Source organism: Prionailurus bengalensis, chromosome D1 (assembly GCF_016509475.1).
Source record: "Prionailurus bengalensis isolate Pbe53 chromosome D1, Fcat_Pben_1.1_paternal_pri, whole genome shotgun sequence".
In the NCBI taxonomy this organism is placed as follows: Eukaryota; Metazoa; Chordata; class Mammalia; order Carnivora; family Felidae; genus Prionailurus; species Prionailurus bengalensis.
Genome location: NC_057346.1, coordinates 10091824 through 10109100, shown reverse-complemented (window position 1 = coordinate 10109100; position 17277 = coordinate 10091824). Strand labels below are relative to the sequence as shown.

Sequence of the window (17277 nt, the reverse complement as noted above, 5' to 3'; positions counted from 1 at the left end):
GAGAGAGAGGGAGAGAGAGCAAGAGAGCGCACCCGCCAGCCGAGCCAGGTAGGGGCAGAGATAGAGGGAGAGAGAGAATCCCAAGCAGGTTGCACATCCCAGCACAGAGCTGGATGTAAGGCTCAAACTCATGAACTGGGAGATCATGACCTGAGCTGAAATCAAGCTTAACCGACTGAGCCACCCAGGCACCCTGCCCCCCCCCCCCCACCTCCAGTGACTAATCCTTTTAAGCATCTTTGGATGCTTTGGAGCAATGACTTTAGAGAAGTGACTATTCAAGTCCTTTGCTTATTTGTTACTGAATTTGTCTTTTGTTGTTAAATTGTAAGAATTTTTTATATATTTTGTATCCTAGACATGATTTTCAAATATTTTCTCCTATTCTCTTTGCCTTTTCACTTTCTTGATAGTGTCCTTTGATGCAAAAAAGTCTTTAATTTTGATGAAGTCTAATTTCCCTATTTTTCCTTTTGTTTTTCATGCTTTTGATATCTGAGAACCCAAGCTCATGAATATTTTCTGTATGTTTTCTTCTAAGAGTTTTATAGCTTTAGCTCTTATATTTGTATCAATGATCCATTTGTAGTTACTTTTTGTACATGTACTTTATGTACATGGTGTGAGGTAGGGGTCCATCTCTGTTCTTTTGCATGTGGATACCCAGTTGTCCTAGCGCCATTTGTTGAAGAGACTCTTTGCTGGTCAAATGACCACAGACTTAAAGATTTTATGTGAATTCTCAATTCTATTCCACTAGTCTATTGTATCACTCTTTACGTTTGAAATAATTCTTATTGTTTTCCCTTAAGAGTGAAAGTTCAGAAAAGAAGTAAATTCAGAGAGAGGATTACTCTTTCAGGAGATTTGGCTGTGATAAAAAAGGAGAAAGACAGGGTATAGCCAGAGGGGAATACCTGGAAGGTATTTTGAGACAACTAACATTTGCCTTGCACCTCTCACATGCCACACACTACACCAGATTATTTGCATACAATATTTCATTTAATGTGCATAATCCTTAAAGATTTTCTCCAATTCATGAACAAGGAAACTAAAATGCAGTCATGTTAATTTAACACCCTCGCCTGTGGTCACATACCCTGCTGAGAGTCAAAACCGCACCCCATATCTGTTGGACTTCTAACGCCATATGTTTCCCACTCTATAGTTTTGTATCCAGTTTTGGACATGAGTTTTAAGTGCCCTTCTACCTACAGGGAGATACCTAGTTGTCATTCATAAATATAGCTCTGAAGTTCAGAAAAGGGCTGGAGTTAGAGATTAAAGTTTAAAAATAATCAGCACATAAGAGTATGTAAGCCATGGTAGTGGAAGGGATCACCAAAAGAAAATATGAAAAAGCCGAGGTCTAGACCTCCTATGGATCCCAGGGCACACCAACATTCAACAGTTCGACAGAGAAGAGAAGAGAAGGAGACCGTATCTAGTTCACTAGACAGCACACGCCAAAAGGGCAAGTACCAAGTCTATCTTGTTTCTTCCTGTACCTCCAGCGTCTAACATGGCGCTACACAATGGATGCTCTATAAATATTTGTTGAATGCATAATTGGTTGGCACTGAAGTTAAAGAGGAAGAATGTTTACAGAAGGAGACTATTCAAGAATAGCAAATGCTTTTGAGCAGTCAATGGAAGATAAGGTTTGAAAAGTAACCACTTTGATGAGGCAACAAGAAAGTCAACCGTGAGTCAATAAAAAGAACATTAAGTGGATTAAGTGAGTAAAAGTCCAGCTGATGGCTTGAGAGTGAATAGGAAGAAAGGATGGAAAAAGAACAAGTGTAGACTGTTCTTTCAAGGTTTGATGTAGGGGAATAAAAGAAGAAAGTCAGTAGCTAGAGGGCTAGTGAGTTACACACTCACTGTATTTTCCGAGAAGAGACTATTTAGCTTATTTGTGAATACAGAAATTAGATTAACGCCCTGGTTTACGAGCAGCCGGGGATTTATTTGTAGGGGATAAGTACTGCATATACACAAAAGGGTTTTTCCAGGAAGGGAGGAATTTTTTAGACTTAAAAAATAATTTTCAAATATTTAGACTTGTCTACATTGGGAGTTTATATTAGCCTAAAGAAAGTACTGAAGAGGATAACAGTAAAATAAAAAGTCTCTCAAGAAAACAGAAATGACTGTTTCAAAACAATGCTAGAAAAAGAAATTGAAACAGAAATTGAAGAGAAAAGAAGTTAGTACCAAGTAATCTTGGTATTAATATAATTAGATATCTCTACAAAAAATATTTTACCTTTCATATTTTTGCAAATATCTTTAAGTGTTTTACTTTAGGTGTTGTTTATTCATCTGGTTTTCAAAACATACATATGTGTGTGTGTGTGTGTGTGTGTGTGTGTGTGTAATATACAAAACTGGTTATGGTCAGCTTTTCACTATTTGTCTTTTATAGATTATTATTTACTTTTATATTTGGCCTGAATACACTATAAAAGATAATAAAAGGTGAGCTTTATTAAACCAAAAGGTAAGATACCCGATAAAAGAGAAATTACCAGGCAGGTTTGATTACCAACATGATTGAATGAACGGGGAAAGAAATGTAACGACAGGGCTTAGAGCAGGTTAAATTACTTCTTAGGCAGGGCCACTAGATGGCGCAAATCCTTTGTGGGACTTAAACTGAAAGACCAGAGGACCTAGTGTTAAGGAAAATCTCCAAAGAAATTAAACATCTTGCCTCCAGGAAGAACTGGAAATTTCCTATGCTATTTGGGACTGTGTGTTTTTGTTGTTTTACGTTTTTCTTTGTTCAATGTAAATGTTTTGATCGTGTATATTTTCCAAAGAGATTTTAGCCTCTTGCACGTGCAGCATCTTGCACGTGGCTAAATGGTACTTGGGGTGATGGTAGTGATGATGACGGTATGTGTCTCCAGAGTTCTAGAAGTAACTCGATTCAACTGTATTGCTATAGCAACAACATAAGAGTGAAGTACTACATGAAAAATTCTGTTCTCAACATGTTAGTAGCAAGAAAAATACTAAATTTCTGATCTAATATGCTACGAGTCCTTACTGAACAATAAGGTGTACTTACTTGAATTAGGGGGCCAGGATTCCCGGTATTCACTACCTGCTTGAGTTCTTGGTAACTTGCCCCGAACCTGAGGAGCCACACAAAAATCCTAAAATGATCAGCAGGAGAATTTATCCAAGAAATTTAAATCATAAAAGTACATCTAAAATATATACTTTCCTACCACATCTTCCACAGTATACTAAATTAGACACATTTAGCCTAATATTAATGTTGTACATTTGTAACAGGCTTTCTAGCTTCCAGTGCATTTTCCCACATATTTCCACATCCAGTGCTGAGCTCATTCAGGGGAAAAGGGGAAGGGGAATAAGCAGTAAAGAGAGACCCTGCGGGGTCAAGAACCACCATTCCTTAGACACTTAGGCAATTTCTAGGAGCAAGAGTAATCATGAACTCCCTTCCTGGAGAGTCACACCATGACGAAGAGTCCACTCCACTGACAGGAAAACCAAAGAGAAAAGCAGCCACAAACTCTGAAAGGATCAGCATCTTTAGCCCTGCCTTTATCTCAATTAAACCTGATGAAACTGAGTTCTGTGGGAGCCTGCCTAAGAGAAACACCACAGAAAGAGGATTACCCTTCTGTCTTGTTTCTTCTGGCTCTCCATGGCATGCAGGCGCTCCATAAGGCTGGAGATGCCCTGTTCCAAGCTGTCAATGGTATGGTGCTGAGGATCGTGGCCACTGAAGCTATTGCGCAGGCTTCGGAGGGCATCTCGAACCAGCTGCAGATCGCTGGTCTGTGGGCAGAAAGGAGGTCACACTGACGTGGTGCAGTGCCGTATTCTTAACCGTGTCCCAGCCACCGGGCTTAGGACGGTAGAGGAGAGAGGCTTCCAGGATAGATCTTTTATTTTCGAGGGAGGAGGTGTGAATTTAAGAAATGTTCCTCCACAGAAGTTTGCCCACTGATTCTTAATTAGGGCTTCACACCTTCACACACCCAACAGATGCAAGAATTAGGGAACTGGGGTACCAAAGGCCTAGTGGGCTGGCAATGGCCAGGCTACTCTTGTGGTTTTAGCTGGAAGTGGAGGTCTGCACTCAAACCCTAAGAACCTACCCCTTTGTGAGTGATGGAAGCAGCTCCTTTTCCTGCCGCTGGAAGGAAAAAACCATTGCTTTGAGAGTTGTGTCTGTTGTAGCTGGTCACCTATAGCAGCAAGAAGACACGATGCTTGCTATAAGGGACACTGCAAACCAAGATGCCCTGTCTTATACTAATTTACAGTGATCACTTCCTGACAGTGTATCGTGGTATATTTGTTCATGTCTCTCTCAGAATGTAAACCTGGAATGGGCGCAAAGACGTTTTCCCCCTTTTGTTCACTGCTGTAACCCCAGTACTTGACACTTCGTAGGCAGTGCTGAATGAACAATGAGCAAAATGGTAACCTCATCCCGGAGGGCCCCAAGCTAGCCTCAGCCTGGCCACCGGAAGGCCTGAGAATGGGGCTCCAGCACCTCCAGACTTCACTTTAGTGATTAAAAAAAAGAAGAACAGTGACTAATATTTTTTGAGCCTGACTTTGTGCCAGGTGGATCTATCAGGACTATCCTTTTTCCAGATGAGTCTTATTCCTAAGGCTCAGAAGCTAAGCAAAGCAAGGTCACACAACGGTAAAAAGAGTGTAAAGCTGGAACTTGAAACCAGATTTTCTTAGTCTGAAACCAGCACTCTTTTTATTTGTTTTAAGTTTTGTTTATTTAAGTAAACTGTACATCCAACATGGGGCCCGAACTCTCGACCCCGAGATCAAGAGTCGCATACCCTTCCGACTGAGCCAGCCAGGCGCCTCTGGAACCTGCCACTCTTAACCCTCTCACCAGACAAACAGCCTCCTAACAAACCAACCTGCAGCCTTGGTTTCAGCCCTGAGTCAGAAAGAGTATCTCCCTCTTTGCCCTTGCAGATGCAGGAGGGGGGACCCTGAGCCGGGGGTTACCTCGTCTGCCTCTCTTTTCATACAGTGAGCCAAAAGGACGTCTTTGTGTTCTAGCTCCCGCTCTAGATCCACCTGCAAATCAGAAACTAAATCAGAAAAGGATTTTCTCAGGCAGAAGGGGAAGGAAGCCAGTGGCTGACTGTGTCCCCACCTGCTGGTAACTGGCCTCAGAGAGTTTCCGGAGTGCGTCTTCCAACTTAGCCTGGTGCTGCTGAAGGAGGCGCTCCTTCTGCCCCAGCTCTTTCTGCAATAGAGACAGAGCTTGCAGATGTGTGGCAAAGCCAAGGATGCCCAACAGTTCACTGTTGGCCACGCAAGTTCACTTGAGCAAAGTCGAGCCTCAGGGGGAGGAGTCTTTCCCCCCAAGCTACACAGAAGACATCGCACACCGTAGTAATCTTACCCAGTGCAAAGGCTTCTTGGAAAAGTAAGGAGGAAGGGAACTACCATCTGTAGGAGGACCACTACGTGCCATCCGTGCTAGTCAGGCATAAAGGTGTAGACTGAAGTTTGCAGACAACTAGCTCTGGACTCCTCTTAGACATGCTATCTATTCTTCAGGGTGACTGAATCAAAGGAACACAGAAGAAGATTTCCTTGCTATCTACTCTTCAGGGTGACTGAATCAAAGGAACACAGAAGATTTCCTTGCGAAAAAGCAACAATGAGAACACAGTACTTAAGAACTCTTTGAACAACAGCAACAGTAGGCTGTTCATAAAAGGTCTAATGGAAATCATTTCCAAACTCATAAACATTCTTACTTTATAGTCTCCCAAGAGCCGGTTCCTCTCATCAAGCTTCCTCTGCAGATCCACCTGCAAGAAGTAAAAGAATTAACTGGTACAGAGATATTGTCTACCAACCCCAGTAGGAAACCAGCTACTTAGTAACCAGAGTGGATGTTGGCAATTAGAGTACACAGCACAGAGAGGGCAAGGTTATGGTAAAAACACACAGCTGCTCTCCGTGTCTTGAGTGAGATAATCAAACTCTCAAACCACAATTTAGCCTCTCAGTGTCCTCAAAGTTGAAAGGCTCAAGGCCAATGTAGTATGGGCTTTCAGCCAGGAACAGAGATGAGTCTGACAGGAAATAAAAATAATTGCAGACACTGAGGGCAGGCATCCCAGAAATAAGATAAGAGAGATTAATTAGGATGGCAGATGTAATAAGACTTCATGCAGTATCCAATTTTGCTACTGGGGCTCAGTGAGGTCAGAGTTCATTCATTTAATTTACATTCTGGTTGTGTAGCTCGTCTTTGTCCATATTTGCCCTCAGCAGTTCCTGTTTGAGCTGAAGAACAGATGTGTCCTGCTGAGTCAGCCTCTGCTGCAAGGCATCCTGGGGGAAAAGAGCATACTCACTATTACTGTGGTCCCAATTAGTCAGTCAGCCATTTGTCACTCTAAGGTTTAACTTCCTGACTGCATATCCAGCATTAATTCTGGAAAACTAGGACACAAAAAGAGGGGTCTTGCTACAAGGAGATGAAGAGGAATTTTTCTGTCCCCTCCCGGGATGCTAGCAACCACTGTCTTACCTAGCTGAAGGAAACCTGATTTTTCCTCCCCCCATTACTCATCCCTACCCGCCACTGCAATCCTGACAGCATGCTGTCCTAGAGAATCAGTGGCCTCTGGGATCAGATAGATCTAGATTCAAATTTCAAGTCCACCACCTTCACGACAGTGACCATGGACAATGCCTTCTCCTTCCTTCCACCCTGGCTTTCAAATCCATTTCTTGGGCACATAACTACTAAGGAGCTCTTTTCCTTCTTTGCCTTTCCCTAGAGGGCTGGGCCCTATTGCTGCCTCCTACCCTATTCATATGGAACCCCTGGAATCACTCCCACCTTGCCTTCCAGAGCCCTGCTCCCAATGCCTTCCAATTCCTAGTGTGGACTGGGATTGGGATTATATTTCCATGCTCAGAACTATCACTGGGACTGATGGTTTCTCTTCCCAGTGTCCTACAATCTTACCAGCTTTAGGGTGTCTTTCTCTCAACTTGGAACCTCTTGTTTCCTACCAAGCCTAAGAAAAGGTTGGTTGTACACACTTAAAAGGGTCAGTAAGAACACATTTCTCCAACCGTCATGACTTCAAATGGAACTAATGGACTGCAGTGTATTTACCCTGACTTTTCTCTTTTTACAGACTGCAAAGAAATGGTGCAGGCTCTGGAGAATGTGAGAGCCCATTCTTTTTTCTTTTTTTTTTTAAATTAAAATTTTTTATTTTTTATTTTTGAGACAGACACACACACACACACACACACACACACACACACACACACACAGAGAAGGAGCTGGGGAGGGGCAGAGAGAGAGAGAGAGAGAGAGACAGACAGATAGACAGAATCTGAAGCAGGGTCCAGGCTCTGAGCTGTCAGCACAGAGCCTGACGCGGGGCTTGAATCCACGAACCATGAGATCATGACATGAGCCCAAGTTGGATTCTTAACCTACAGAGCCACCCAGGTGCCCCGTGAGATCCCCTTAACTGTGCTGTCAGCCATGAAAGTACATGGCAAAGGTAGTCCCAGATGCCCCGGGCATCAGCAGTTCAGAGGAACATTCCCCAAAGTGTGCTCTATGGGATGTTAGTACATGCTGCAGGGGAGAAAAGGCACTTCTGTGGTTAAGAATTCCAAACTCTTGGGGCAGCTGGGTGGCTCGGTTGGTTAATCATCCAACTTCGGCTCAGGTCATGATCTCATGGTTTGTGAGTATGAGCCCTGCATTGGGCTCTGCACTGACAGTGCAGAGACTGCTTGGGATTCTCTCTCTCCCTCTCTCTATCCCTCCCCCGCTTGTGTCTCTCTCTCTCTCTCTCTCTCTCTCTCTCTAAATAAATAAACTTAAAAAAAAAAAAAGAATTCCAAACTCTTTTTACTCCAACCTTTTTATGACAGATTTTCTCAGGTCCTTTACTAGGCTGTTATTCACTGGGACTCTTCAAGCCTACAGGGCATTTCTCAAACTTATTTAAGCACAGAACACATTTTTCTGAAGTATCTCAAAGGACTAAGGCTACAAAACATACTCTGACAAATGCAGCTGAGTTGCACTCTAGTCCAGCCTATGGATGGGAGTGTAGGGACGAGGGGAAAAGCAGCAGCTTAAGAACATCCTTTTCTATTTCTAGGTGTTTCTTCAATAGGCACACTCCCACTGGGGTGAAACAACACCTATTCAAGACTGTTAGCTAGAGCACTGTTTGTATCACCAAAGACTGGAAATAACCTAAAAGACCAACAACAGGAACTGACTAAATTATCATATATACATACACTGGCATACTAAGTGGCCATGAAAGACTTAGGAAGGTCTTTACGTACTAAAACAGAATGATCTCCAAGGTACGCTGCTAGATGGAAAAAGAGCAACGTTTCAAGCTGTATGTATGTATTGTATACTGTTATGGGGGGGGGGTTATATACATACATATTTATTGATAACTGGTAAGTTACCTCCAGGAAAGAGAACTAGGTGACTGGGGCAGACAGGGCTGGAAGACAGACTTTTCAAGGATTATCCTTTTATACCTTCCTCACTTTAAACCATGTCATAGTATTAACTATTCAATGGGGTGCCTGGACAGCTTTAGTAGGTTAAATGTCCGACCTCGGCTTAGGTCATGATCTCACGGTTCGTGGTCAAGCCCCGCACTGGGCTCTGTGCTGACAGCTCGGAGCCTGGAACCTGCTTCGGATTCTGTGTCTCCCTCCCTTTCTGCCCCTCCCCTGCTCATGCACCTCCCTGCTCGTGAATGTGCACTCTATCAAAAAATAAACATTAAAAAATTTTAAATATAGTATTTACTATTCAAAAATGAAGTAAGTTAAATTTTTAAGAAGACAGTTTTCTTTAGAATGGAAGAAAACTGTAAAACCTGATTGTTTTTACATATAAAACTACCAGGGTGGCACAGTACCATGGGTCCTGACTACCAGAAATAAGCCTCAACAAAACAAAGGTATTTTCCTCAACATTTCACTTCCCACCCACAAAGCACTTGGCTTTACTAATACCCCACAGCCCGTTAAAGGCTCCCGCAAATGTATATAAGGCCATAGGACCCAACTACCCTCCTACTGCCTACTCTCAGCAGTAGACACCTTTACCAGGTAGAGTTTATTTAAAGAGTGAAATGTCTTCCTTTTTACCTTTATCCCCTGTAAGTTTCTGGCTTCTTGTTTACATTTCAGCAGCTCCTTCTGCAAACCAAATATAGTTAGATCAGATGGTAGCGTCTGGGTTGCTTCAGAAGCATTACCTCATTCTGTCAGTAAGAACACAAAACTCAGATAACCAGTCCACAAAAAATTAAGCCTCTACTGAAGCAGAAAGCAGGTCTGCTCCAGTCAGTAGTAAAGGCTGACTCATGGAGACAAGAAGGAGACCTATTCCATTCTTCCCTGAGGTACCCAGGCTCAAATGCAGGTCGAGGAGAGTCCTCCAAGAAAGAAGACACCGTCCACTCCCATAGGCTCTCATTCCTACAGTTAGCACTCTTCACTGTCAGGCAAACTTCATCATAATAACCTAAATCCCCCTTACTGACATATACAATCATATCTTAACATGCCTGCCCCCAATGTCATTTGTTCAGCAAAGGGTCAGAGTGCTTCTGATTCCCCAAGTAGGCATTATTCTTTGTAAACTCAACAAAAACACATTTAGCCCAATGATGAAATAATTATCCCTCCCTTATAATAGATTAGATGTATGTACATAATTGTCACTAGGAAAGAGATTTTAGGAGAGGAATACCTATAACTGAGACCCTACCCTCTTCTTTTCCTATTGCATCACATCAAGAGTTTGGAATTAACATATCTAAAATGGGGATTCGTAACATGTGCTCCACAGATGGGCTCCAAAGTTACTCTATTAAAAATTCAAGTCAGCAAGTATGTGTGTATGCACTCATACATATTCCTGGGGAGAGGGTTCATGGCTTTACTCATATACCTAGAACACCAACAAATTAAAAACCCACTGAACTAAAAGCATTCTGGGAAGAAATCATTATAAAAAACCATACTGGACTATAGTTAATAATACTATATGGTGTAGTTGAAAGTTGATTAAGAGAGTAAATGTTAAAAGTTCTCACTGAAAGAAGAAAATGTGTACCTGTGTGGTGATGGATGTTAACTGGACTTATACTGGTGATCATTTCGTAATATATACATATAACAAATTAATATGTTATACACCTGAATCTAATGTAATGGTGTATGTCAACTATAAAAAAAAAAAAGACCGTACTAATATTAGATCAGTTTTTAGTTAAAAAAGAAAAATTATGGGGCACTTGGGTGGCTCAACTGGTTAAGCATCAGACTTTGGCTCAACTCATGATCTGAAGGTTTGTTGAGTTCAAGCCTCACGTCAGGCTGTGCATAGACAGCACAGAGTCTGCTTGGGATTGTCAGTCACCCTCTCTCTCTGTCCCTCCGCCCTCCACTCTCTCCCCCCAAAAATTTTTTTTTTAAAAAGAAAAAGTATGAAGCATTTAAAACATAAAAAGTAGAACCAATGACACAGATACCTATCATGATCACCAACACTGAAGAGACAGTACCTTTTGCCATATTTAGGACATATCTCTCTCTTTCAATGAAAGACATAAAACAGACACAGCTGACGTCCCAAATCTGCATCCCTTCCCCTATACCCATTACTGTTCCAACAGTGCTGTATAATATTCCCATAATTTTTTTCAAAGAGTAAAATGCACATGTTCTGACATACCTTTAGGTCCTGATTCTCCTCCATACTCTGATCCAGACGACTTTGGATTATAATCTGAATAGAAGGCAAAAAGAGATGACTATGTAGCTATGTTGTGAAATTCAGAGGTCATTTATTCAACAGATATTTCCTGAGCACCTTTCCAGGGCTAGCCCAGTACTATGAACACAGAGGACAGGAAGCAGTCCCTCCCCCTCTAATGGAAGTGTGTACACATGCAGTACAAGTAGTGACTATGGGTGAAGTTTACACACGCGTGTGTGTGTGTGTGTGTGTGTGTGTGTGTGTGTGTGTGTGTACTGGGCACAGGGCATCGGAGAAAAGGCAAAAGTATGACAAAATGAAGTTTGCCTTATAGGTAAGTTATGGCTGCTGTTTTGCAGAAAATGAGTTAGAGGAACACAGGAGAGGAATGAGGAAACCAACTGGAACGCTGCTAGAATCCAGGATGGGGGCCTGAGTTAAGGTAGGGGCTGTGATAATGGAGAGAAGTAGACAGAAATATATAGAAAGTGAACTGACAGAACCTGGTGACTGACTAGGTACAGGAGAAGGGCCAAAAGGATTCAAGGATGATATTGAGATGTCTGCTTTGAGTATCTGGGTGGGTGGATAATGATAGACAGAATCCAAAGGGGCAAGGAGTTTTGGTGGTGGGGAGAGAAAAGCTGTTTAATTTAGGACTCTGAACTGAAATGCTTATGGGACACAGAAGTGGAGATAATCAGCAGGTAGTTAGATGCTGCACATACAAATCCCCAACTCCGTAGAGAGCAGTGAGCCAGAGATAAATACTTGAGAAGCAACATCTGAGTCAAGCAGGAAGTGAGTGCAGCCATGGAGGCAGGTAACACTGCCCAGGTCGATGTTTAAGACAGAAGGCGGTCACCAGTGGAACTCTGAGGGGCACCAACATTTCAGGCATAGGCAGAGAAAGAGAAGCTTCAAAGGGAACCTGAATGTAAGCGCTGTGAGGGTAGGGTCTTATGTCTGCTTTGAGATCACCGTATCTCTAGCACCTCAAAACAGTAGCTGGCACTCAATAAATATTTGTGGACGAGGGATGGAGGAAAGATGGAACAAAGAGTAGTCGAGAAACTTATGAGGAAAACCAGGAGAGCTGGAGTCAGGGAAGAGAGCATTTCAAGACGGTGTGGACAACAGAGTCAAAGGCTAAACGAAAATCAAATACATAAAGCAGATTATCTGTGGTCCAGTCACAAGAGAAAGAGCTCACCAGTTGTTCCTCAGGATTGACTCCCGGTTCACAGAGGGCCAAGGGCCTGTCCTGTTCATCTTCAGGTAAGGATCCATTGAGCAGTAAGGCCTGAATAACCACAAAAGTAGAAAGAAACTGGACTTGCATCAGATGAATGAGTGCAGGGTTGAGCTTGGTAAGCTTATCCCAAATTGAAATCACAACTGGGCTTCCTCTAGTGATCTCCTTGGTAATTTTCGGTCCTTAGATACCTCCTATTGCTCATTTTGGAACTATGGAGAGTTCCTTTTGTCAGTCCCATGCTTAGGCCTCTCTCATCTCTCTGGATGCACCTGGATCCTCTGCTCCTTGGTCCTAGTAAATCCTCAAAAATCTAGAACTTCCCTCTCAGAAGTTACATTTCAAACCACAGCTGCTCCAACTGAACTCTACCAGCTGGAAAGTGAACTAAAAGTAGTGTTGAATTATCCCAGTTTAGAAAGTTTATTATAGGGGCACCTGGGTGGCTCAGTCAGTTAAGCATCCACCTCTTGATCTCCGCTCTGGTCAAGATCTCATGGTTCGTGAGTTTGGGCCCCACGTCGGGCTCTAAGCCGAGAGCACAGAACCTGCTTGGGATTCTGTCTCTCCCTCCCTTTCTGCCCCTCTCCACTTGTTTTCTCCCTCCCTGCCCTCTCTCTCAAAATAAATAATCAAACTTTAAAAAAAAAAAAAGGAAAACTTTATTATAATGAATTACTTAAAACACATTTAGGTATGTGACTCTTGATGTCAAGGTTGCGCGTTCAAGCCCCACACTGGGTATAGAGATTACTTGAAAAAAAAATCTTAATAAAACATTTACAGCACTGACTTGGGTTTGTTTGATTTTTTTGTTTGTTTTAATAATTGTGCATTTTTACTCCCTAGGGCAACCTGTATAGAACAAAAATGAAATCATTTACAGAGAGGTGTCCTCATTCATTTCCACTCCCCACACCAGGCTTTGTTTTCATTAGAATATGAAGGAAGGGCAGATTTACCCTAAAGCTAAGGAACCTCAAACCCCAGGGCCCCCCCCATATGCACTGCCCCTCCAAAACCCTATATTTAATATTGTACAGTTGAATTTGAATGACAAGAGTCTGAACTGCCTGGGTCCACTTATATGCAGATTTTTTAATACATAGTACAGTACTGCAAATATATTTTCTCCACCTTATGATTTTTTTAAAAGTTTTTATTTAAATTCTAGTTAGTTAACATACAGCATAACATTGGTTTCAGAAGTAGAATTTAAATTTTTTTTTAATGTTTGTTTTTAAGAGAGAGACAGACAGACAGACAAAGCACAAGTGGGGCAGGGGCAGAGAGAGAGGGAGACACAGAATCCAAAGGAGGCTCCAGGCTCTGAGCTGTCAGCACAGAGCCCGATGCGGGGCTCGAACTCACGAACCGTGAGATCATGACCAGAGCCAAAGTCGGACGCCCAACCGACTGAGCCACCCAGGCGCCCCTGGTTTTAGGAGAATTTAATGATTCATCACTTACATACAACACCCAGTGCTCATTGTTCATCACTTACATACAACACCCAGTGCTCATTACAAGTGCCCTCTTTAATGCCCATTGCCTACCCACCTCCCCTCCATCAACCATATATGGTATCCAACATTTAAGTCTCTTCTGGTTTGCCTACCTCTCTTTCCCCCCCTTTCCCTTATGTTCATCTGTTTTGTTTTTTAAATTCCACATTATGAGTGAAATCATATGGTATTTGTCTCTGCCTGACTTGTTTCGTGTAGCATAATCTACTCTACTCCATCCACGTTGTGGATGGCAACATGAAGTGCATGTGGATGCAACATGAAGTGTTGCAAATGGCAACATTTCATTCTTTTTCTTTTTTTTTTTTTAATTAGACAAGGTTAAACCAAATGTGGACCATTTTCTTTTAGTTTTTTTTTTTTAATGTTGATTTATTTTTGAGAGAGAGAGACAAAGTGTGAGCAGGGGAGGGGCAGAGAGAGGGAGACACAGGATCCAAAGCAGGCTCCAGGCTCTGAATTGTCAGCACAAAGCCTGATGTGGGGCTCAAACTCACAAACCATGAGATCATTACCTGAGCCGAAGTCGGATGCTTACCTGACTGAGTCACCCAGATGCCCCAAGATTTCATTCTTTTTGATGGCTCAGTAATATTCCATTGTATGTGTGTATATACATGTATACATACCACATCTTCTTTATCTGTTCATCAGTCGATGGATATTTGGACTGTCATAATTTGGCTATTGTTGATAATGCTGCTATAAACGTTGGGGTGCATGTGTCCCTTCAAATCAGCACTTTTGTATCACTTGGGTAAATAAATACCTAGTAGTACACTTGCCGGGTCATAGGGTAATTCTATTTTCAACTTTTTCAGGAACCTCCATACTGTTTTCCAGAGTGGCTGCACCAGCTTGCATTCCCACCAACAGTGTAAGAGGGTTCCCCTTCCTCTGCATCCTCGCCAACACCTGTTGTTTCCTGTGTTGCTAATTTTACCCATTCTGACAGGTATGAGGTGGTATCTTGTTGTGCTTTTAATTTGTATTTCCCTGATGATGAGTGATGGGGAGCATCTTTTCATGCATCTGTTGGCCACCTATGATGTATGTCTTCCTTGGAGAAATATCTATTCATGTCTTCCACCTGTTTCTTGACATGATTATTTGGTTTTTTCCTCATGATTTTCTTTTCTCTAACTTACTTTATTATAAGAACACAGTATATAATACAGATAACATTCAAAATATGTATTAACCAAATATTTATTAGTAAAGCTTATGTGATGAGGGAGCCACAGGCAAGCTGAGGGCAAAGCCCAAGCTAACGCCCCGCAAAGACCCCACCCCCACCCCCCGCCCAGGTGGCACATGTGTGATATTCCTCAGGCACTCCTGGGTGCCCAAGAACAAAGGAAAGGAAAAACCAAATAACTGATAGAGATCACAGTCGTGTAGGACAGGAGTCTCCATCAGTTTATAAATGTCTTAGTAAAATTATAAGAAAAAGGCAATTGTGGGGCGCCTGGGTGGCTCAGTTGGTTAAGTGTCCAACTTCAGCTCAGGTCATGATCTCACGGTTCAGGAGTTTGAGCCCCACATCACGCTCCATGCTAATAGCACGGAATCTGCTTGGGATTTTCTCTTTCTCTCTCTCCCCCTCTCTTCTCCTGTGCTCTTTCTCTCTCAAAATAAATAAACTTAAAAAAAAATTTTTTTTTAAAGGAAAAGGCAACCTTATCATTAGCCTAATGTCCAGAAACCTATAGACTCAGTTTCCTGGAGCCCCAACATTACCCATCCCTCCACAGTGATGTGGGGAACAAAGGCAAGAAGGGAATGGCAGGTAAAATTAAGTTTCCTTATAACCTGCAGCCCAGGGACAAATACTTGAGATAGGCTGAGTAGAACGTTTCTCCAGGAACTCCCTCCTGTCTTAATGTTAATGCCTCAGTAGAGGGAAAAACAACCTTAGCTTGACAATAGTTAGGCCTCCAGTATCTTAAGAGTCTTCTTGGGGAACTTGGGGGGCTCAGTCAGTTAAGCGTCTGACTTAGGCTCAAGTCATGATCTCACGGTGAGTTCCAGCCCCGCATTGGGCTCTGTGCTGACAGCTCAGAGCCTGAAGCCTGCTTCAGATTTTGTGTCTCCCTCTCTCTTTGTCCTTCCCCTGCTTGTGCACATGCTCTCTCTCTCTCTCTCTCTCTCTCTCCCTACAACGTGCACACGCACACACCCTTTTTCCTTTACCTCCCCAAACTCCAGTGTGTAATCAATCACTCCTCACAACCCCAGTGCAGCTCTTTCTGCCCAGTGGCTCTGTCCCCGTGCTTTAATAAAATCACCTTTTGCACCAAAGATGTTTCAAAAATTCTTGGCCATCAGCTCTGGACTCCCCCCTGCCCCACACTCCAAAAATGCATCATTATGATCAACAGTCAGCTATTAGTAATTACGTTTTAGGGGAGTCAAAAGTTACATGCAGATTTGCGACTGTGCAGGGCATGGGTGCCCCTCCGCGCCACCCCTGAGTTGTTCAAAGAGAACTGTACTCATAGTCTGTAATCTAATTTTTAAAGAAGGCCCCCAAACTGTATTCTTTAGCACTCACAGAACTTGGAACTACCTATGCAGGTAGGTAATTTGATACCTGTCAGCTTGGTGAAAAAGATTTAAGAATGTGTCCCCATTTTATATTTCAATTCTGTCTCTATTCAATCCAAAGAGTTACAGAGGTTAAGTCCTGTTTCAATAAACAGAACACAAATTGCATCACAAATGCTGGGATATAAAAACTGTTTGAAATCTAGCCACTGGTTGGTCTACCAAGCACTAACTAATAATAAGATTTTATTTAATAAATCAAATGAGTTCGGTTATACCCCAGAGCGTGGCCAGAGGTATAAGAAGACAAGTTTAAGAAGCCACAGGGCTGCAGGGAGCGAAGGGAGAGCAACATCACAGAAATACTAACTCTCATGGCCACGTATTCAGCAGGCTCTAACTGAGGCACACAGTGAGTCAGAAATCCTGGACGTGGCTTAGCATGCAACTTGCTTATCAATGAAAGAGTTAAGAAGCCTAGTGGATGCTGTGAGCCCCATTGTATTCTATTAATGGAATTGAATTCTCATTGTGATCATGTGGCTGTGAATGAAACAACTCTGTTTGCAGGGAATATTGGGATGCTGACTTTCTGCCTGTCGAATCTCTTCTTTTTCTGTCCAACGTGCCATCGGATTTCTCCCAGACTGAAAAATGCAAACCAAACTGAAAGCCAAACTGATGGATATCTATGTTCATATCATGCAAATTATCCTGGGAAAGACCCACTTGGGCATAATCCCAAAGTTAGCACACACAAAAAAATTCCATTAATTAAACCAGCCCTTAATGGAGTGGCAGATAAGGGATCTCAAATGCAAACATTTAAAAAATAACAAAGCAAATGGGGAAAAATCAACAACTCTCCTTGGGAATGTTTAGGCATGAAGCATTCCTCCAGCCCTCCTCAGCTCCTGGGGCATACATTATGCAAATTGTTTCACCGGGCACCAATCTCCTTTTTTCTTTAGGAACCCTTTGTACCCCATGGCTGGCTACTGGGAGCACGCCCTCCACCGCCTGCCGGCTGCCAGAGCCACTAACATAATGTGGCCTTTGTTTACGAATCCATAAATATTTGACAATTCAGAAGCGGTGCAGTTCCCAGCACAAACAGAAAGGAATAT

At 42.5% G+C, this 17277-nt stretch overlaps 1 protein-coding gene across 12 annotated transcripts in view; it reads right to left on the bottom strand.

The window, feature by feature from the left end:
- Positions 1 to 17277, bottom strand: part of DIXDC1 (DIX domain containing 1) — a 74272-nt gene that overhangs the window by 7457 nt on the left and 49538 nt on the right. For 7 of the 12 annotated variants that reach the window (XR_006297258.1, XM_043579309.1, XM_043579312.1 and 4 more), the window contains 10 exons: positions 12036 to 12125; positions 10799 to 10852; positions 9205 to 9255; positions 6271 to 6375; positions 5793 to 5846; positions 5180 to 5272; positions 5029 to 5100; positions 4146 to 4235; positions 3661 to 3822; positions 3080 to 3167 (listed from right to left, as the gene is read on the bottom strand). Coding sequence is in view for 10 of the 12 variants with exons in the window: in XM_043579309.1 (XP_043435244.1) it covers positions 3080 to 3167; positions 3661 to 3822; positions 4146 to 4235; positions 5029 to 5100; positions 5180 to 5272; positions 5793 to 5846; positions 6271 to 6375; positions 9205 to 9255; positions 10799 to 10852; positions 12036 to 12125 (859 nt within the window). In the remaining 2 variants the exon portion in view is untranslated. The remainder of the gene's footprint in view (positions 1 to 3079; positions 3168 to 3660; positions 3823 to 4145; positions 4236 to 5028; positions 5101 to 5179; positions 5273 to 5792; positions 5847 to 6270; positions 6376 to 9204; positions 9256 to 10798; positions 10853 to 12035; positions 12126 to 17277) is intronic. The other 5 variants (XR_006297259.1, XM_043579315.1, XM_043579310.1 and 2 more) reach the window with 2 other exon arrangements.